The following is a 22,683-nucleotide window of genomic DNA, read 5'->3' as shown; positions in this document are numbered from 1 at the left end:
TGACATATTAAACAAGATGGACTTAATTAATATTTATAGGACATTCCATCCAAAAACAACAGAATACACTTTCTTCTCAAGTGCTCATGGAACATTCTCCAGGATAGATCATATCTTGGGTCACAAAAAAAACCTTGGTAAATTTAAGAAAACTGAAATTGTATCAAGTATCTTTTCTGACCACAACGCTATGAGACTAGATATCAATTACAGGAAAATATCTGTGAAAAAAACACATGGAGGCTAAACAATACACTACTAAATAACCAAGAAATCACTGAAGAAATCAAAGAGGAAATCAAAAAATACCTAGAAACAAATGACAATGAAAACACGACCACCCAAAACCTATGGGGATGTAGCAAAAGCAGTTCTAAGAGGGAAGTTTATAGCAATACAATCCTACCTCAAGAAACAAGAAACATCTCAAATAAACAACCTAACCTTACACCTAAAGCAGTTAGAGAAAGAAGAACAAAAAGCCCCCAAAGTTAGCAGAAAGAAAGAAATCATAAAGATCAGATCAGAAATATATGAAAAAGAAATGAAGGAAACAACAGCATAGATCAATAAAACTAAAAGCTGGTTCGTTGAGAAGATAAACAAAATTGATAAACCATTAGCCAGACTCATCAAGAAAAAAAGGGAGAAGACACATATCAATAGAATTAGAAATGAAAAAGGAGAAGTAACAAATGACACTGCAGAAATACAAAGGATCATGAGAGATTACGACAAGCAACTATATGCCAATAAAATGGACAACCTGGAAGAAATGGACAAATTCTTAGGAAAGCAAGACCTTCTGAGACTGAACCAGGAAGAAATAGAAAGTATAAACAAACCAATCACAAGCACGGAAATTGAGACTGTGATTAAAAATCTTCCAACAAACAAAAGCCCAGAACCAGATGACTTCACAGCGAATTCTATCAAACAATTAGAGAAGAGCTAACACCCATTCTTCTCAAACTCTTCCAAAATGTAACAGAGGGAGGAACACTCCCAAACTCATTCTATGACGCCACCATCACGCTGATACCAAAACCAAAGATATCACAAAGAACTACAGGCCAATATCACTGATAAACACAGACACAAAAATCCTCAACAAAATACTAGCAAACAGAATCCAACAGCACATTAAAAGGATCACACACCATGATCAAGTGGGGTTTTTCCTAGCAAGGCAAAAATTCTTCAATATACACAAATCAATCAATGAGATACACCATATTAACAAACTGAAGGATAAAAACCATATGATCATCTCAGCAGATGCAGAAAAAGCTTTCGACAAAATTCAACACCCATTTATGATAAAAACCCTCCAGAAAGTGGGCATAGAGGGAACTTACCCCAACATAATAAAGGCCATATATGACAAACCCACAGCCAACATTGTTCTCAATGGTGAAAAACTAAAACCATTTCCTCTAAGATCAAGAACAAGACAAGGTTGTCCACTCTCACCACTATTATTCAACATAGTTTTGGAAATTTTAGCCACAGCAATCAGAGAAGGAAAAGAAATAAAAGGAATCCAAATGGGAAAAAAGGAAGTAAAACTGTCACTGTTTGCAGATGACATGATACTATACATAGAGAATCCTAAAGATGCTACCAGAAAACTGCTAGAGCTAATCAATGAATTTGGTAAAGTAGCAAGATATAAAATCAATGCACAGAAATCTCCTGTATTCCTATACACTAATGATGAAAAATCGGAAAGGGAAATTAAGGAAACACTCCCATTTACCACTGCAACAAAAAGAAAAAAATACCTAGGAATAAACCTACCTAAGGAGAAAAAAGACCTGTATGCAGAAAACTATAGGACACTGATGAAAGAAATTAAAGATGATACAAACAGATGGAGAGAAATACCGTGTTCTTGGATTGGAAGAATCAACATTGTGAAAATGAGTAAACTACCCAAAGCAATCTACAGATTCAATGCAATCCTTATCAAACTACCAACGGCATTTTTCACAAAATTAGAAGAAAAAATTCACAGTTTGTATGGAAACACAAAAGACCCCGCATAGCCAAAGCAATCCTGAGAAAGAAAAATGGAGCTGGAGGAATCAGGCTCCCGACTTCAGACTCTACTACAAAACTACAGTAATCAAGACAGTATTGTACTGGCACAAAAACAGAAATATTGATCAATGGAACAGGATAGAAAGTCCAGAAATAAACCCATGCACATATGGTCACCTTATCTTTGATAAAGGAGGCAAGAACATACAATGGTGAAAAGACAGCTTCTTCAGTAAGTGGTGCTGGGAAAACTGGACAACTATATGTAACAGAATGAAATTAGAACACTCCCTAACACCATACACAAAAATAAACTCAAAATGGATTAAAGACCTAAATATAAGGCCAGACACTATAAAACCCTTAGAGGAAAACATAGGCAGAACGCTCTATGACATACATCACAGAAAGATCCTTTTTGACCCACCTCCTAGAGAAATGGGACTAAAAACAAAACTTAAAAAATGGGATCTAATGAAACTTAAAAGCTTTTGGACAGCAAAGAAAACCATAAACAAAATCCAATGACAACCCTTAGAATGGGAGAAAATATTTGCAAATGAAGCAACTGCCAAAGGATTAATCTCCACAATACACAGGCAGCTCATGCGGCTCAATATCAAAACAACAAACAACCCAATCCAAAAATGGACAAAAGACCTAAGTAGACATTTCTCCAAAGAAGATATTCAGATTGCCAACAAACACATGAAAGGATGCTCAACATCACTAACCATGCTCAACATCACTAATCATTAGAGAAATGCAAATCAAAACTACAATGAGGTGTCATTCATACCGGTCAGGATGGCCATCATCAAAAAATCTACAAACAGTAAATGCTCGAGAGGGTATGGAGAGAAGGGAACCCTCTTGCACTGTGGGAATGTAAATTGATACAGCCACTATGGAGAACAGTATGGAGATTCCTTAAAAAACTAAAAATAGAACTACCATATGACCCAGCAATCCCGCTACTGGGCATATACCCTGAGAAAACCACAATTCAAAAAGAGTCATGTACCACAATGTTCACTGCAGCTCTATTTACAGTAGCCGGGACATGGAAGAAACCTAAGTGTCCACTGACAGATGAATGGATAAAGAAGATGTGGCACATATATACAATGGAATATTACTCAGCCATAAAAAGAACGAAATGGAGTTATTTGCAGTGAGGTGGATGGACCTAGAGACTGTCATACAGAGTGAAGTAAGTCAGAAAGAGAAAAACAAATACCGTATTCTAACACATATATATGAAATCTAAAAAAATTTTAAAAAGGTTCTGAAGAACCCAGGGGCAGGACAGGAATAAAGATGCAGACGTAGAGAATGGACTTGAGGACATGAGGAAGGGGAAGCTGGGACAAAGTGAGAGAGTGGCATGGACATATATACACTACCAACTGTAAAATAGATAGCTAGTGGGAAGCCACCACACAGCACAGAGAGATCAACTCGGTGTTTTGTGACCACCTAGAGGGGTGGGATAGGGAGGGTGGGAGGGAGACGCCAGAGGGAGGAGATATGGGGATATATGTTTATGTATAGCTGATTCACTTTGTTATACAGCAGAAACACACACACCATTGTAAAGCAATTATACTCCAATAAAGTTGTTAAATAAATAAATAAATATTAGGGCATTTTAAAAAAAGGAAATTAGGGCTTAATCCCACATTTCCCACCTCACTCCTGTAACGGCTCTGAGGCCTCCGATAAGATTATTTTTCAGATGCTTTTCGATATAATTAACAAGTTTTTTTTTTCCCTAGCACTGACACAGAGGTGTCAATACACTTACGTCACCTGAATGATTCATCCTAAAGGAATTACTACATCCAACAGTGCTGGGTTCACAACTGACCTACCTGTTCCACCGCTGAGTAGCATCAGAAACCATCACTGGTACGAGCAGCACAGGCTCATAAAAAGTACTTACACAGGCAGAGAAAGATTCAAAGAGAAGTGCCCTGTACTGTTAATGTCTGGACTCAGCTTAAAACACACATTGACATATAAGCAAGTCAGGAATGGTCTGGGGACTAGAAAACTTACTTGTTAATTTTTTTTGCCAATCACTGTTAACATACAGCAAATGAGAAAGGAGACTCATGAAAATGTATGTAGGCATAGCCTGTGAAGACTCCTGAATACTTTAGGAATGTGAGAATTAAAAAGAGTATCTAAAAATTATGTTCTTGTGTAACTACAAGTACGTAAAAATCAAAGTAAGCTTTACTGAATTTTTAAATTACACTAATAGGACTGTCATTTCTTAATTTGAAGTGGTTTAGACATGTATCCACTCTGATCACGTACACGATGTAAATTACAAGCGTGTGTGTGTGTGTGTGTGTGTGTGTGTGTGTGTGTGTGGGCATACGCATGTGCACACTCCAGAACTCCAGTGAAGCTGCAGTTCCCTGCAAGAGACAAAGAATAACTGTCCTTGATGAGGGATGCAGTCTTTAAGTGTTGCACATCAGTCCATAGATTAGAACAGGAAAAAGGTCCTCTTATGGAAAATACCCTTTACATTGTTGATCACATATAAAACACCTTGAAAGTGAGTATGTTGCCTGAATCTATACGATCTTGTGATATTACTTTTACTGTCAAGCCAGGAGATAAAAATTAGCCCTGACTAGTGCTATCAAAATAATAAGGGAGAGTATGAAATCTCTAAGTGGACCAAAAAAAAAAAAAAAGAAGCTGCAAATCATGTGTGAGTTCTAAAAGCAGAGGTAAAGAGGCCACTCCCAAAATCCTTTAAATATTCTCCCCACTTTACATCACTGCCATTGTATACTGTGTGTGTGGCATACATTATCTCCATTTTAAATCATGGTATGAACTCTGCCATTTTTAAAGATGAAAAACAAAGTAAGAACAGATATTTTCAAGTGTTCTCAAGTACCAGTACAAAGAATACGAGCTAGGAGAGTGTTAAATTACAAGCCATCTGTTCTGATAATTTACGATGTGATTTCTCTAATCTCCTTCAATACTACATAACATCTCTGTGGCAACACGGTGACTACAAATGCAAGTTTGGTGGGCCAATTGTGCACTCAGTCTGTTCACACAACAGAAAACCAGACTGGTCAGCGAGCTCCTCAATGAGCCAGAGTCTTCTCCTTCAGGAAGGATGTCCCGTCATAAACGGACCACATTCACGTTCTCCATTCCCTCTAGGCATGGAAGTGAAATGGTTCTGCACATCGCACGTATCATACCTTAACCAAAACTGGCCACGGCCCCATAACCCATAACCAATATGTGCACCTCGGCATAACTCAGAGGTTCCTCTTCCTAGCTGTGCATCTGAGTTACCAGTAAGGCTTTTTCAAAATACAGATTCTAGGGCCCTATTCTAGAACTACTAAATGAAAATCGCTGGAGATTTGTAATTTTTTTTAACTTTTTAGGTGATTCTGATACAGTCTGGGTTAAGGAACCACCGGTATAAATCACAACAGGCATTTACTTTGCCTCTCCTTGGAGCTTGCCCAGGCCCAGAGGCCCAGCAGCCCACACTCACGGGAAACAATTACGACCCAAAGACCCAGAACCAGAACACGGTCTACACAAGGTACTACGCCAACACTGATGGCCAGGGAGGCCAGAAGACAGACAGGTGGTTTCCTAAAGGAAGTGATGCTTGACAGTCAGTTATAGGAAAACCAGGAAGAGGACGGAACACCAAACACACAGACAGGGGCAAGAACACAGACACAGCGTGGGGTGTGCGATGGGCCTTCGAGAGGCTGACGGGGCAAGCGGTCCAGAAGCTTCCCTTGAGGCCAGCCAGCCCAGCTAGGGTGGACGGACTGACCCAGTCGGAAACTCAGAAAACCGCGTTTGTGGCTCACACGCAGCCTTGGTTGCAAAGCACATCCCTACACCAGGTAAAGAAAAACAGGATTTGGGGGTGGTATAAAGAGAATTATAAATGAATCTGCCCTAGCTTTAGCAAAATCCTCATCTGTAAACAGGAAAAATACTATGTATGTCAAAAAATGTGTGATAAGTGAGAGATAATAGACTAGGTCTTTTTTAAGAGCATCTCAAATTTCATTTTCACCTTGAGAGCAATTCCAATTAGGTGGACTTGAGCTAGTTGATCACCTCTTATAATTTTAATTTCTACATTATTCCCCAGCACATTTTTAAAAAGAGGCCAAAAGAGAGAATCTGCCTAATCATCTTGCCTCTTTAGAATACAAACTCCCACCGGACGGAATATTATTTTTGTCTTCTCCAGCTGTATGGCACCTGGCATACTGACACTGCTCAAAGGATAAACAGCTCATTCATTACACAGTGCCATGTATATTAAATAATGCCCATAAAGTCCTTTGAAGATGAAAACCACTTCAAGTGCTAAGTAATTCTGAGCTGGGCATCTGAAACTGAGAAACAAAGACGACAGGCCAAACATCATAAAAAAGGTCACCACCCAGCAGGAAGGCTCTCGTTCCACCAGACCTCTGGTCCCCTTGCAGGCATGCTACACAGCAGACAAAACCCCAACCTGCTTTACATGTTTTTAATGTATATAATCAGGAGAAACAGTTTCAAAATGCTAAAAAGAACGAAAGTCTTCAGTGGTTCCTTTCTTTCAGGGACCTCGCCCAAAAGTAATTTCAAAGCCACACAAATTCTTCTGAGATGTCTTCTTTTAAGTGACGCTAACATACTCTCTATGAAGTATCAACTCAATTCTAAAACAGGCACAATGAAAATTCTTGAACAGAGCATATGCGATTTTATGCAAATTAATACAGTTTCAGTCTTGGAGTTCTAACACGTACTCCTGGTCGTGTATGCGAGTGAGCAGAGCTGACTCCAATGTTCAAAAATACAGAACTCGGGCTTCCTTGGTGGCGCAGTGGTTGAGAGCCCGCCTGCCGATGCAGGGGACACGGGTTCGTGCCCCGGTCCGGGAGGATCCCACATGCCGCGGAGCAGCTGAGCCCCTGAGCCATGGCCGCTGAGCCTGCGCGTCCGGAGCCTGTGCTCCGCAACAGGAGAGGCCACGGCAGTGAGAGGCCCGCGTACCGCAAAAAAAAAAAAAATACAGAGCTCACAGGAGCAGGAGGACACTGGGTGCAACTGTTAATGTCCAGGCCATGCTCAGCAGGAGCAGAGCGCCGAGCTCCTCTCCCTTCAACTCCCCCAGGACGCTACGAGGGAGACTAAGAATCACCGGCTTGAACCACTTCAGGTGTGCCCTTCTCTGTCCCCAAATACACCACTTACTGGGAAGCAAAGTCCGTCCTTTTCTTTTTGACTGAGACTCCCTGAAATTTTCAACGGGACAGTTAATCCAACGCTTTCTAAGAAATTACCAAAGGTACCATCAAATCACAACTGGAGCCCAACCAAATCTTATCCACAACGCCCTCCTTCAAAGAGGAGTGACTTATTTTTCCTCTCCCTGACACCAAAAAAAGGGACATAGAAAGCTCCCTGGATGGTGTCACATACCTCAGTGTGATACGCATGGCGCAGCGGGAGAAACCATCCGCAGGCATCTGCTTTCCACCGGGGACACCCACCTGGGGGAGAACAAACACCGCGCTCAGCATCCTCCTGGCCACCCCTACTAGCTACTAACCTACAGGAAGTTAAAAGCCCTCGCTAAGTCCCCTCCCTCAGGTATAAAACTGGATGTCACTGCCTACCTTGCAGACGGCTATGAAAATTAAACAGCTGGTGGCTTAAGCACACAATAAATGAAGCTGTTCAAGAATCTGAAATATTGCCCATTTAGCCATAACGTTTTTTTATTGCTATGTAACTCACATACTATAAAATTTTCCCTTTTAAAGTGCTATCATTCAGTGGGGTTTAGTTTATTCACAATGTGTGCAAGCATCACCACTAGCTAATTCCAGACCGTCTTCAGCACCCACGTCCTTCCCCAGAATGCTTGACCAATTAGCAATCATGACCTTTTACTCCCCAAGTTTTCTAAATCAAAAGGCTTTCACCCTTAAAACATTAATAAGCAAATTATGATTCTTCTTGCTAAAATGTCTAGTTGTAGGAAGGGCCTGTAGAGGTCCAGAGGCTAAATATTCCACAGCACACTCTGACAAACATGAGGACAGTCACAGAAAATACAGAACACAATATACGAAATCGAGACTGTCTCCCCAAATCAAGGGCCCATGTTCTATGTCATCATTTAATGGAGCAAAACACTGAACAGCCAATATTCACTTTGCCTGTACCATAAGAAAGATCTGCACCCAGTGGTCTACGGTTTCTGGAACCGAGTGCACACACACACGTCCCAGAAACCCCGCGCTACAGCAGACACTACACAGCGGCATGAAATTTACTGCAGGTGATTTCCGCGAAGAAACATTTGGTCAATGAAGGGCAGCAAGCAGGTCTCCCAAGTCGTGACTCATGACTTCCTCCAGAGGGACTCAGCTCCTTCCCTACTCGGAGCATGTGATGGGTTCCTGTGAAAGGACCACCACTGCTCCATCCTGGTCCTAACACACACCTGGTCCCAGACCATCCCTCACGTCTCCTCATTCATTCTTATTATCTCAACACTTTCCTTTTTCCTCCTCTCTTCCAGCAATTAGTATATGGAAATGAAGATGATAAAGTGTTTTTCCCACAACAGGTGTCAGCTTTATAAACCATACTTATTAGAAATCGATCTCCCTTTCTTTTTTGGCAACTCCTTATTTTTCAATTTTGCACTTCCACATCCCCAGAAAGTGAGCTGTTGATGGAGTCTGGCAGCTCTTTTCTTAAACATGCCTCAGGGGAGTTCCAGGCATGACTTCATCTGTTTTCTTTGGGTGACTAAGTGACAAGGCAAAGAGCTGAACAGAAGCTGACCGCTAACTGCCGATTTGAACAGTTTCAACTTGAAGATGTAGGTTCCTTTTAATCACAGTGGTATTGCTCAGCATTCTGAAACTGCTTACTGCATTTTCTAGGACTGAGTAAATCAGCAAAGACACTGAGGATAAAAGGAGCCTTCACCATCAGAGAAAGGAATTACAAATTTGGGAAGGGCAAGACTGAAATGCAGTTTGTAGTACTGGACTGGAATTGAAGGCATGAGTAGCAAATCATGGTTTTTATTCTAGACAGACAGGTGCAGAAAAAGCGGCACGTGTGCATGTGACACTGTGTGTGTGTACATACATGTATGTGTGGACATACACACATACGTACTGCCCACTTCCTAGCTCTGTGCACTGAGAGGTTCTAGAAGCAATGAAACCCCTGTAGCAGTAAGTACACTTAGTGCCCAGACTGACTTTCTTAATGCTGTTTCCTGCTAAAATGAACCAGGGCTCCTTGGAGAACAGCTGATTTCAGGGTTGGAGTAAGGAAAGGACAACATAAGCCTGGAATATTTTACTGTGTCAGAAAATAACAAAGTGCCCCAAAAATGATGGGAACATGTCACAGAAGATAAAGGAGCCAGCCTGAAAGGACATCATGGCCAGATCTTGGACAAGTTAAGCATTAAACTAAATAATGATAACAAAGGATTATAACCCACAGAATAAGACAGGAATTCATGAGGTCACACTTATATAAATAAATAAGTAGGGCAGAAGGAGAGGCTCTGCCTTACGGTCGAAAACCAACGAAATACAGAAGACATAATGAAGTTAGAAAAATCACCATTTTGTAACCATCATAGTAATCACTGATTCAGGCAAAAGCCATTAACGGAGACAACCAGCAAATGAAAGTCGGGAAAGGAACAGGATTTTACATAGTCTCAAATTATCTCCCCACAAGACACTAATTACAAGGGAAAAATACAGTGGAGAAACCTGGTAGTCGCCACCTAAATCAAATGACCAAACTGAACAAATGTCCCACAATGGGGCAGCTGACAGCTGTGTCCCTGACAGGGCACTCGGGGAAGGACACAGCCCTTATTGCCAGAAGTGCACAACCTGAACCTAGGAATCATACAACCCAAACCAAGGGACAGTCTTCCAAAGAAGTGACTAGAATCTTCAAAAATGTCAAAGTAACAGAAGAGACAGGCTGGGGAGATGTTCCAAATTAAAACCAAAGAGACATGACAACTAAATGTAATATGTGGTCTTGGATAGAGTGCTGGGCCACCAATAATTTTTTAATCGCCAACAGTTTCTGGAAGAGCTGGTAAAATTTTAGTAAAGTCAGCAGATTTATATAATAATATTACATCAAAATTAACGATTTGGGTCACTACTGTAAGAGAATGTCCTTGCTCTTAGACAATACTATCGAGCCACCTTTTACAGATAAGGGGACCATCACCTTGCAACTTACTCTCAAATGGTTCAGAAACAAAGTAATATGTAAATTTAATATATACAAAACATATATGTACGTGTATGTGTGTGTGTATCTAGAGGGGCGTGGGGAGGGGAGGGGTAGGTGATGCACCTGAGGTGAAATAGTAACAACTGGGGAATATGAGTTCTTTGAACATGAATACTGGCTTCTCAAAACAAACTTACCTGCTCCCGCCCCCCAAAAAGAAAACCTCAACAAACTTTAAATGTAATCAACAATGAAGACATGAACCAACTAAACAGCCGAAAATGATACATACAGTGAAATCTCAATTCGACTAAGTTGATATGGATTTCAGCCTTGTACCTCCTTTGTTGGTTTAAAATCAAAGATAAACTAAAATAGCAGGTCAAAAGCACACTCTCCCACTAAACAGCAGGCCAGTGCTACTTTTGTAATTCTAGAAATTTTTTAAAAGCGAGAATTAAACAAAAATGAAAAAACCTGAAACTCAGAAACTCCTTGAGTAAACCAGGAGGAAATGAAAAGCAGATTTTAAGAGTACAATACACCTTCCGGTTATATAATGTCTACATCCAAGACACCAGCATTTCAACCATCCTCTGACTGAAATAGTAAAAGTCCAAGGTAGATGTGGAGTTACTCAGAGACACATGAAAACTGATCATGTTCCCAGTGTGGAAATGCTGCTGGGACCTGCACGTGCAGTAAACCTGAAGCATCGCATAAAATCAGGCTACAGTTTGGGGAGGGCGGGATGAGGTGTGACTGACGAAAATGCACCCCACATGTAGGAAAGCCTAGAACACATGCCCGAGACTTATCTCACTAAAAGAGGATGGTGGAAAATAAATCTATTCCCCATGACCACAACATTCATCATCTATGGGCACATTTCCATGAATAACAGCACAGACATGAGTGGCTGCAACAAAATAGCTACACAGAAAGATCCCAGGAGTGACCACACCCACCTTATAATAAAACTGTCCCGGACAAAGCAGCTTAACAGCTTCTGGCCCCTCCCCACTCCCCCACCCGGGCTCCCTTCTTCAATCAGAAAGGAAGACCCAGTAATCTTTATAAGGTGTCACACACATCAACCCGCTGAAAAAACTTCCCTCCCCGGCCAGCCTCTCCCCGCCCTTCCCAAACCTCCCTCCGCTAACCTTGACAGCTGACCTTGACCGCCGCAGAGACTTCCTCCCCGGCCAAGTCCACAGCCAGAGAAACAGGGACCAGCACTTCCACAGGAGTCCTCCCCAGACAGAAACAGCTGGGAGCCAGGAAAACTCAATACACCTCAGTGGGAAAGCTGGGCTTACCAGGGTTATTTATGTAAAAAGGAACATCATTTTTAATTAGGTGACAAAAGGAAAGGCATAGAAGCTAAATTATAGGGCTCAGACCAACGTGAAAAAAATGCTTGCTCTACCCTGGAATCTTTCATTCCACTTTTGTTTGGTGTGAGACTTTTAAATTACAGCTTCCATCCTCAACACACAAGGATATACATATTCAGCTTTAAAGATCTGAAAGTTACAGCACAGTACCTTGTGGGATGCTGTACAGAGTGAGGGTCATTTCTACTCTCTCCCTCCATCAGGGAAGCAAATGGCATGTCAGGGCTTTGTGGTCTGGCAGCCATGGGTTTAAATTCCAGCTTCAGCCCCTACAAGCAGTGCAAACTGGGGCAGTCATTCAACCTCCCCAGAGGCTGAGATCCTCATCCTAACCCAGAAATAGCATCCACCTGCTGGAAGGGGGAATTTGATTTTACATAAGAAAACGTATATAAAACACCTGCACAGCATCTCGAATCACAGGCACTCAGATGGTAGCAGCAGCAGAGATAACAGTTAAGAGAAAGACTTTACCAGGTTTTCTTGAAGGACAGGACTGGCATTAATAACATGTGGAGACAAGAAAATAAACCTCTTTTAAATATCATCCTCTGACCTTACAAGCAGGTTACTGCTTTCCGGATGCACTTATTTTACCCGCTTATGGAGCCTAATTCCAAAGGTGTTACCTGACCCCTGACGGCTGGGGGTCCTCCCTCCCACGCTGATCTGGCAGCTGCTACTAAAGATTTAGGTAACAGCAAAGCTCGTGCAGAGGCAGAGGGCTGTTCCAAGACTGCCCGTCATCCTAGTTGCCCCCCAAACAGCCCCCGATCCACACTGCAAGCTGTCACGGGAAATCTACCATCATCCCACCTTAATCCTGCATTAAGGGTCTACAGTCAAAAGTTTCCAGTAATTTGGTTCAGGGGGGCAGGTCCCATCTCACCAACAGGCTGTCCCCTTCTGTGTGTTCAGCAACCAGCAGAGCTGAGACAGGACCTATAAGCAATGCCATGGAGACGAGAGATGCCCGACAACGAACCCTGCAGATCCTGCATCTCTCAGACTGCGGTTAAATATCAGGAAAGAAACAGGTACACAGCCAGCTAAGAAAACGCTGAAGCTCACTAGTCTCGTGAGGAGCTGCTCTCCCAGAGGCTCCCGTCCAGGGACACGTGAACGGAACTGTCACGTGAAGCAAACAGATTGGCCTGGAAACCATCGAATTAGCACCGGTTCTCAACGTTCCTGAACCCAAGATATATTAGGACAGTGCAACAACATTTCAATGGAGGTGAAATAACTCCGAAATAAATGTGTGAAACATACTCTGCCTCTGTGCAATCTGGCTTTTTGGAGCTAGTAACGGTCCCTTGCATGCCAGCTATCATCACTGTGGTCCTGAAAAGGGCAGAGACGGCTGGAAGGGATTTCTCATAATCATGAATTAAAAAAAAAAAAAAAAAGCTACCTACAAGCAAGAAACATCTATTTTAGTATTAGACATGAGGAATCTGTTCGTTATTAGGATGCCAAAATATGAGACAATTTAAACTTTAGAGATTTCACCGTATGAGTGAGTCTAGTTCAGTAGAAATACTTACAGCAACATTCTAATCAAAGTATTGCTTCCCAATATATTTGTGTGCACCTTCAGAATGAATGATAGAGGAATTGTACTTTTTGGTCCTTATCATTTAAAAGCTAAACTAATAAAGTTATCCAAAAAACAACATGTATTTTGTTATTCCTGAAGATCCTAGCACATCTGCCATGAAGGACAAGGATTAACTAACAGTAAAAGCAAGTAAGAAAACATACACCTTTCAGAATCCAAATGGCCCAGGAGTACCCTGCTTGGGTTTGCAGACATGGGGTTCAACAGCAGCAGCAATGAAGGAAAAAGGAATCCCTGAAGATGTGGGTCAGCGCGAGAAGACGAAGTGAAGTAAAAGGAATCAACGATGGAAAACAATTGTAAATAGATACTGTTTTGACCAAACTCTCACAGACTTTTCATAGGCATAAATTTCAAATTAAAATTAAAACACACGTCATTTATACATGTCTCTTCACATATACTAAGAAACATGGGTTCTTTTAAGATAGATTTCAAGTATCAGTCTTTGTGGGACTTCCTTGGTGGCACAGTGGTTGAGAGTCCGCCTGCCAATGCAGGGGACACAGGTTCAAGCCCTGGTCCGGGAAGATCCCACATGCCGCGGAGCAACTAAGCCCGTGCACCACAACTACTGAGCCTGTGCTCTAGAGCCCGCGAGCCACAACTACTGAGCCCGCGTACCGCAACTACAAAAGCCTGCGCACCTAGAGCCCGTGCTCTGCAACAAGAGAAGCCACCACAATGAGAAGCCCGCGCACGGCAACGAAGAGTAGCCCCCATTCGCCACAACTTGAGAAAGCCCGCGCACAGCAATGAAGACCCAGTGCAGCCAAATATAGATAAATAAATTTATTTTTTTTTAAATCAGTCTCTGATATATTCATTTCTTCTTGCACTGAAACCACCCATTCCACAGAATTCCAAAGTGGGGTGTGGTATGACTTTTCCAAGATACACACACACACACACACACACACACACACACACACAAAGAAAAACAAGACACCAACAAAACCTATCTAAAAATATTTGAGGATCATACTTTTAAATTTGAATTGTGTTTTTCTCAAGTTCAGCTTTATTTTATGGTTATGAGTCTTAAGTGGGGAAACTAACACTTTATAAATTCATTCATTAACCGTCAACACGGCGAAAACACAGAGCTTCAGAGTCAATTACATACAGGAAGGTCCATGAACAGAGGGCAAATGACCTCACATAGGTATTAATGCAGGAACAACGCCCCGTCCCCCAAATGAAACTTATTCCTAGAAATTCCTTCTTTAACACCAGGAATGTCCAGGCACAGCGGACCACCTGCATGTGCTACTCTTTTTCTATCTGGACAGCAGCAAAACTCACTGGAGTGGGAAAATTGGAAGCAGGTGACGGATAGTTTTTTTAAGTCCGCAGACTTGACTTATATGCCAAATGGACTCCCAAGTTACGCTTCTTACAGAATCCAAGAAAAGGATCTTTACTTCCCCGTAACTATCTTCAAAGTCTCTCTAGGCGACCCCTAGACGTTTCAGGAAGTTTGGTCCCACTGAGGTCACTCTGACTCTTACTATCCTTAAAATCAATAAAAAATCTTTCTAAAATAACTCAGTTTTGTTCAAGTTCACCTAGATAAATGACTTCTATTAGATTTGACTTTTGTTGGTACCTCACAGTTTTTATTTGCATTTCCTTGAATATGTGTTGGCCATTTTGTACTTTGAATTGTCTGTTTGTCTACTTCCTTATTGATTTGAGGAAGCCTTTTTTTAATCCTGTATATATAATTCTTTGTCTGATTTGTAATGTAAATGTTCTCCCCCAGTTTGTGGTTAGCCTTTCTTTTTATGTTATGTTTTACATTATAATACAGTACAACTAGATTCTTTTTTCCATGTACAGTTCTATGAATTTTAATATATAGAATCACCACCACAGCCAGGATACAAAACAGTTCCATCATCCCTCAAAGTGCCCCTTACACTGCCCCTCTGTGGTCACGCTCTCCCCACCGCTAATTCCTGGCAATCAACCAATCTGTTCTCTGTCCCTGCAATTCTATGTTTTTGAGAATGTCACACAAGTGGAACCCTATGTAGCCTTTTGAAACAGGCTTCCTTCACTCAGCATCAACTGAATGGATGTACCAGTTTATCTGTTCACACCTACTCCTTTTAATGCTAACAACCACAGCAGACAGCAAAGGGCCTTAGCCCTTCCCAGCAGCCGGACAGGAACAGAGCAGCATACCAAGTACCTTCCTGAGACTGAAGGAAAAGAGGGGAGGGCCATGCAGCTGGCAGGACCTTGCAGAAACCCCTCCTGAAGAGAAAGCGAGTGCAATTCATCGCTGTCCACAACAGGGCTACAAACTGTAAGAAAATAAGCCTGAGGAACTCACGCGGACACTGCTAACGCAAAGTACCCTAGACCAAGAATCTACTCTGTGTGCTCACTAACGTTTTCATTAAAGCTTCCCCTGTCAGGGTAACTGTTAAAATGTACCAATTTATGACAGAGCCCAAAGAGTGTGATGCTTCCAAAACACAGATCTGCTCTACAGATTACTCCACAATCCTCCCCAACCAGAGAAGAGTAGACGTGTGGCTGATCAAAAAAGTCAGCAATCTACAAGTCAAGTATATTTATCACCAAAAGGAGGTTTCACATTGCCAGAGCACATCTGGCATTAGACCAAATAGTCCAGACTGACCAGGAGGTCTCACAAGGAAAAAACCCCAGAAACCCCAGAGAAACGCCTTTCTCCAGCTCAAGCCCCTACACCTTGCGCTTGAAAGTCCACACACCCTACTCTCACTCTCGCTCTCGCCCCAGACATACAACCTTTCCCAGAGGGCAGGTGGTTCAGAACTTGGGTTTCCAGGGGCTTCCTTATGTGGAGAGGGAACAAAAAAGAGGAAATTAAGGTACAACTATTCCGTAAGCAAACTGAGTGCTTCCACTACCAAATAAGAAGTGATGAGACTCAGGCACTCGCCAACCATTAACCGCTGGGGCAAGAATTCCCATAAACAAGACTGTCTGTGCGGAAGGCTCGAGGATGCCACAATGCTGGGAGACGGCGTTGGCAACTCTAGCCAGGGTCTCCTCTTTTTCAAGTGGCAGAGACGGAGTGGCATCGCGGTCTGGTCGGAGCTGAGCACTGTGTCAGGGGCAGGAGCCAGAGGCTCGGGTGCGCAGTGCCTCCACAGCGGGCACAGGAGCCCAGGGCCATGGAGAGTAGGCAGAGGGGAAGGCACCCTGCGGGGTCCTGATCCACACAGCCTTGCTCCTTTGCCCTAATTCAGAGACACAGCGATAGCGATACCCGGAATGGCTCCAGGTGAATAATAACGATACATCTGCCAGAATTCCCATTCGCAAGGCACACTGGGAAGGTTCCCATGCATGCTCATCCCCTTGCCCAGGGCTTGCTGGACAGCTCACCAGCAGAATCTGGAGTAGAACAAAAGAGAACTCTGTCTTTGTACCATCTAATCCCTCTCACCCCTTCTGCACCCGTGGGCCCATCCTATTCACTACCCACGAGTGAGGCTTCAGCGGGGCTGAGAAGCAGGGAGAAGATACAAAAGACAGCATCTCTGTCCACAAGACAAACAACACAGTCACCCCAGTCAGTTCACCCAAGTCCACTCAGCCGAACACTCGCAAGAGGAAGAAATGAGCAGCGGCGTCAGAGGTACCACTGCCTTTCAGGGCAATGTAGTAGGGTTCTCACCCAAAACCATTTCTTCACCATCCACAGAGTAGCTACTGCTCTGCCAGCGGCGCTACTAAAAATCTGTCAAGACAATGCATTTAAGGAAACAAAAACCAATTCATGATAGATCCGAGGAGGAAAGAAGGGGGTTGTTAAGACTGCTTTTTATAGTAAAACACAATTCATCCCTAGCAACATAAGTGACTTTACTAGGCAGTACTGAGTAAGAATTTGACTTTTCTCTGGAATTCCACCAAGGATATGAGAGAAAATTTTCTCAGTAGAGGAGTCAAGTAAATAAACTTAAATATCAGATAGAGCTGATTTAGATTATAACAGCTCCAAACACATCTTTCACTTAGAAACAAATCCCAAATCTATCACAACATTTAAGAGGTCTGAAAAGGCCACCCTAATCACGTATTTTTAATATACATTTGAAAAACATACTTAAACCCATGCCCCATCTCAAACAGAACCACTGGCTTCATTTAAATCTTGGTTAATCATTTAAATGGTTTAAACGGCTTCATCTAAATCTTCATTTGAATCTTGGATGGTTAAATCGCAAAGGAAAAAATATAATATTCCATGTCAGTAAGTCAGTTTACAAGGTCTCAACGGAAAGTTTCCTTCAATGATTGTTTTATTGCTCTTTGATTTCTTGAAAATCACTTACAGGATATTTTCAGCTATCTCTTTGCTCTCCTCTAAAACTGAGCCTCACTGTGCCACTGAGAAAGGGGAAACCAACATTCACTATCAAGTTTCATTTTCTTCAACTTTCCTTTTCAAAACACTGAGGGTAACAAGGACCAACTGATAATTATTATTGGTGCTAACAAAGACCAAAGCCGCCAGGCTTCTAAATATACAAAGCAGCAGCAACACAAGCTCAGAAGCCAGCTACTTAAGTGGTGTTAGAAGCATAAATACAAAGACAAGTTCCCTCGATATTCCACGAGGAAACCATTAGACCAACATAGAAGGATATGTAGACTGCTCCTTCACTAAGGAACAGATTTGACTGTCTTCACATATTCCATTGGAAAGAGAAGCGCTGCAGCCAGGAGTCCAGAATAAGATTTAGTAATGAAAGGAACACAGCACGATGAGCCGTGACGCTTCATAATAACCACAAACCCTTATTCTCTGCACATTCATTTAATGCCAACCTAAAACATGCCAAGCAGGTTAAAAATAATGCATTTATGTAAGTACCCCACACACACTCTAGAAAGGTTAAAGGGAAAGCTCTGAAAGAATGACTTATTGCCACAAGAACAGAGCCCCAAAAGAGACTGGCAATAAAAGTGAGTGGTCCCGGTGGGACTGAGAATTAATGTAGGCAAAGTCCTGGCCATGACAGGCTTCCGGGAAAGAAGCCCAGAGTCAGGGGCATGCTTCCCGGTCCTGACCCCACCTCTACCGGAGCTCCACTCTGAGCAAGTCGTTCAACCTCCCTAGAAGCCTGCTTCCTCTTCCATAAAATTTTTAAAAAAAATTTTTTTTTAACGGACCAGCTCACGTTTGTGATGCCTTTTTAAAAGAAAAGTGACGAATAACCACTAGGTGCTGGGGGCTCAGAGGGAACTACGGAATCCAAGAAGGAAACAGCCCCTGAGCCATCTCCCGAGACCCTCTCCAAGTGCAGGAGTCCTGCCCCCAGCACCCAGCTCCGAACCCTGGCAGGTGGCAGTGCCCCTGCTTGAGTGTGTCCAGTAATCGTGACGGCCCCTTCTATGCCTGAACTGCTCTAATTATTTAAAAGTTCTATCAAGCTAAATTCTCCTTCTTTCATCCAACCATGGGTACCAGTTTTCAATCAGTGACTACAAGGATAAAATTTAATGCAGGACAGACAAGGAACAAAAAGGAGGAAAGAAAATAAGGCAGCCAAGCAAACAGTTCCAGGGCCAAGAAATGAAAGGCAACCAGTAGAAACGCCTTGTCTAAGTCAGACTGGCAATCTTAAGTACCAGGCTCACGACACCCTAGGAAAATGTTCACACCCTGATCTGTCCACCCCAGTCAACGAGAACCTATTTCCTGTGTTTCTACATCTTAGGAAAAAATGTTCGATTTTACTAACGGACTTGACCTCTCTGTTCAGCCATCCACATTCAACCCGAACTGCCCAGGAGGACCCCTGCCTGAGCCATTCTACCAGGTGAGGTCCCCACCCAGGGTCCTCCTGCTTCATCTGTCTAAACGTTCGTCCCATCCCATCCGACCAATCCAAATGAATGGTCCCTCTCCACCCTCCCTCTGCCAAATATCACTGCCCTAGATGCTGGAGCCAAGATCTAGGTCAGGGATTCAGAGTTGCCCAAAGGAGGGAAAAGCACTTTTAAAAGATGTTCCAGGCTACCCCTGGGATGGGACAGCGCAACTGCTGCCTACGTAAAATCTGCTCTGGTTCCTGTTTCCAAGTCAGATAACTAAAGGGGCAGTTTGCCCAATCATTTTGGAAGGAGAAAGAAAGGAATAAACCCGTAGGCAGCACCGACTGGCTCTGCCCCAAACTGAACATGTACAGGAGACCAAGCAGAGGAGCAGAAGCACAGGCCTAGGCATGGCCACCAACAGACTTACCTCGCCAGGTAAAGCCTGAGGACAGCCACACTGACTGGGAGCAAGTTTTCTGTGAGCAGCCAGTCCAACCTGATGTCTTTTGAGACTCTTCGGAGCGAAAGAAGTGATTTCTCTACTATGCATAATAAAGATATAAGAAAGTCCGGTCTCAGAAAGCACCAAAAATTCCATCACCAGGGCACAGGCGCCTTTCTAAGAGAAAGGAGCTGAATTCTGCACAGAATCCATTATTCTGTGACAGGTGGTAAAAACAGAGAGAAGACATACTAGACTTAGCTGCAGGGCATGAAGGGAAGACGTCCCAGGTCTGCTATTAAGAGGTAAGACGGGGCTTCTCTATCGGGCTAGTTGCACAAAATAAAATGCTTTCATTTGAAGGAGTTCATGTTTTCCTAAACCTTTGCTTTCTGCGGGGACCTCGCGGGGAGAGGGCGCAGTGGGGAGTATATTAACCCCAAGCTGACAGTGCTGAGTCGGCGTATGTCACTCCCAGCCACAACCAATCTCTTACAACGACTCAAAAGTAACGCCACCTGACAAGGACCAAGAAAAGAGGGAAGACAGTACTAAACCAGGGATGCACCGGCACTGCTCACTTCTGCCTCCGACCATCGCCCTCCCGCTGCAAACTGCTCCCTGTGACCCGGATTACCGAACTGATCTCACCGAATCTGGCGACTTGATTTTGAAAGAGGCCACGAAGGAACGTGAGCCGCCGGCCTCCGGGGCGCGCCCCGTCGCAGGCCGCTCCTCCGACGTCCCCGGCCCAGCCGTCATCCCGGGAGCCGCCGCCAGCACTCCGCACGCGCCCTGCGCCCGCCCGCCCGCCGCGGCCCCGACCTGGCCCGCCCTCCTCGGCTCTCCAGCGCCGAGTCTGCATCCTCCCTGCCCCGCACCTGGCCCGCTGGGCGCTGCGCTCCGGGCTGCGGGCCCCGAGGCTGCCGCCGCCCGGACGCGCCAGCCAACGGAACTGGGCTCGGGGACGCGGGGCGCGGGGCCAGCTCACGCGGGATCTGGGCCCGGGCGGGAGGAGGCGCCGCCGCCGGGGTCCCGGGGACGCCCTGTCACGCCTCCCGCGCCTCCTCCCCGCGAGCCGGCCGCAAAGCTCGCCTCTCTCGCGGCCACCCCCCTCCTCGCCCGAGAGACACTGGGCCACCTGGCACTGCCTCCCAGGCAGTGCCCCGCGAGTGCCGGCCCCGCGCCGCCCCCCGGGGTCACCACGTTCCCAGATGTCCCTCCCGGGCCACCCCCGGAGACAATGGCTCACCCATCGCCCGGCCGGCCGCGCTTCATGTCTGCCACCACCTCCCCTCCTCCCTGGGCGGCGGGTGCCATGGCTGCCCCGTTTCCCAGAAGTGTAGATCGAGTCTGGGGAGGTGACAGGCTAGAGGACCGAGCGAAGAAACCAGGCGGCTTACGGGGTCGACGAGGGGCCAGGGACAAATCAGCCCCGGAGACGGGCCCAGATGAGAGCCCGCATTCCCGGGCCTGGCCCCGCCGCCCCCGTCCTCTCGGCCTCCGGGACAGGGGCCTCCGCCCTCGCCGTCCCCGCCGCCGCCTCCTCGGCCCTCCCTCGAAAGAGACAAAGAGCCGGCGCCCCAACCGGTGGAGCTGTAGCCTCCGGGGCGGGCGACGGGGAGATTTCACCCTGGAATGAGGGGCGGGCGCAGGGAAGGGCGAGCCGGCGGCGTCCGGGCCGAGCCACGGCACGGGGGGCGGCGCAGGCAGCGGGACCCGCCGGTGTGGAGCCGGGAGCCCCGGCACGGGGCAGCGGCCTGGGCGAGCGCGCTCCGGGCCCGACGGGCGGCGAGCACCGGGCGCGCCAGGGCCCGCGGACCGCGCCTCCGCGGCGGGGTTGGAGGAGCGCGCGCGGGCAGCGGCGCAGTTGCACTCACCGGATCGGAAGAAGGCCGCGATGTCGGCCAGGTCCTTGGCCGCCTCCTCGGCCCCCTCGCCGGCGCCGCCCCCGCAGCCCGAGCTCACCGCGCTGGCCGGGGCGGCGGGGCCGGAGGACGCGGCGGGGGCGGCGGCGCCGCCGCTGCTGCCGCTCATGACTGCGGCGGCGCCCGCGGCCGCGCCCGGCTCGGGCCCCGCGCCCCTAGCACCGCGCGCCGCCCGCTCCGCGCCTGGCCTGGCGGCGCCGAGCGCCCAGCTGCCCGCGCCCGGCGCGTGGACGCAGAGCCCCGGGGCGGCGGCGGGCGGCGGCGACGGCGGCGGCTCGGCCGGAGGAGCGCGCCCACATAGACGAGGACTCCGCCCGAGAGCCGCGAGCCGGCCGCGGGGCGGGGGCGCGGAGCCACGGCCTCGGCGGCGCCGGCCGGAGCGCGGGCAGCAGCGCGCACCGTGCCGGACACGCAGTCGCGAGGGCGGGGGCCCGTGGCCGGCGGGAGCTCCGGGATCACGGGCGCCGGCAGCAGCCGCGAGCCTCCATCTTGATTTCAAATGGGGAAGGAAGGAGGGGGAGGGGGGAAATCACGGCAGAGGGAACCCGGGTGAAAGGAAAAGGGAGAGCAGGGAAAGGAGAGAGGAAGGAAAAAAAAAAAAAAAAGAGGGGCTTCGGCAATTTCCGGCGAATATCGTCAGGGGCCGGAGCGTGGGCTCGGCGGGTGGGCGGGGCCTATGGTGGGCGGGGCCTGGCAGGAGAGGCGGGGCGGCGCCGGGGTGCCGGTCGCCCAGAGAGCTGGCGGATGCCTGTGGGAGCGTTCAGTCTTGTTCCTTCTCCCCGGCAGCTGCAACCCTTGGAAGGAGCAGGAGCGCTCTGACCAGCGAGGGCGGCCCTTTCCAGGCCCAGCACTGCGCCCCCCGCCGGGCGCTCGCTCGTGCTACGCGAGGCCGTCCTCGGGGCGCTTGAGCTGTTCACGGCGGCTCTCGCCCGCGGGGCCGGCTGACTCCGGCACGGGACCGGTGTGTTTCTCGTTGGCGCAGCGCGGGCGCCGGCACGTAGACGGGGCTCCATAATAGTTGTTGAATAGAGAGATCGTGAAAATGGGTGTTGTATACTCCAGTCCCGGAGGGAGCAGATCAAGCCTCTGAACTCCTGGGGGACGTCTTCT

The 22,683-nt window shown here is 46.3% G+C and overlaps 1 protein-coding gene across 4 annotated transcripts in view; it reads right to left on the bottom strand.

Moving 5' to 3' along the window:
• Positions 1 to 21,687, bottom strand: part of TRIO (trio Rho guanine nucleotide exchange factor) — a 369,954-nt gene extending 348,267 nt beyond the window's left edge. The window contains exons 1-2 of one of the 4 annotated variants that reach the window (XM_067730393.1): positions 11,520 to 11,887; positions 7,540 to 7,610 (exon numbers count right to left, since the gene is read on the bottom strand). Coding sequence is in view for 3 of the 4 variants with exons in the window: in XM_067730389.1 (XP_067586490.1) it covers positions 20,297 to 20,510 (214 nt within the window). In the remaining variant the exon portion in view is untranslated. Of the gene's footprint in view, positions 1 to 7,539; positions 7,611 to 11,519; positions 11,888 to 20,296; positions 20,526 to 20,897; positions 21,082 to 21,525 lie in introns of those variants that run through there. The other 3 variants (XM_067730390.1, XM_067730392.1, XM_067730389.1) reach the window with 3 other exon arrangements.
• Positions 21,688 to 22,683: the final 996 nt, after the last annotated feature.

This window comes from Pseudorca crassidens, chromosome 3 (assembly GCF_039906515.1).
Source record: "Pseudorca crassidens isolate mPseCra1 chromosome 3, mPseCra1.hap1, whole genome shotgun sequence".
In the NCBI taxonomy this organism is placed as follows: Eukaryota; Metazoa; Chordata; class Mammalia; order Artiodactyla; family Delphinidae; genus Pseudorca; species Pseudorca crassidens.
The sequence above is the reverse complement of the archived record's forward strand: the minus strand, read 5'-3'. Positions and strand labels throughout refer to the sequence as shown.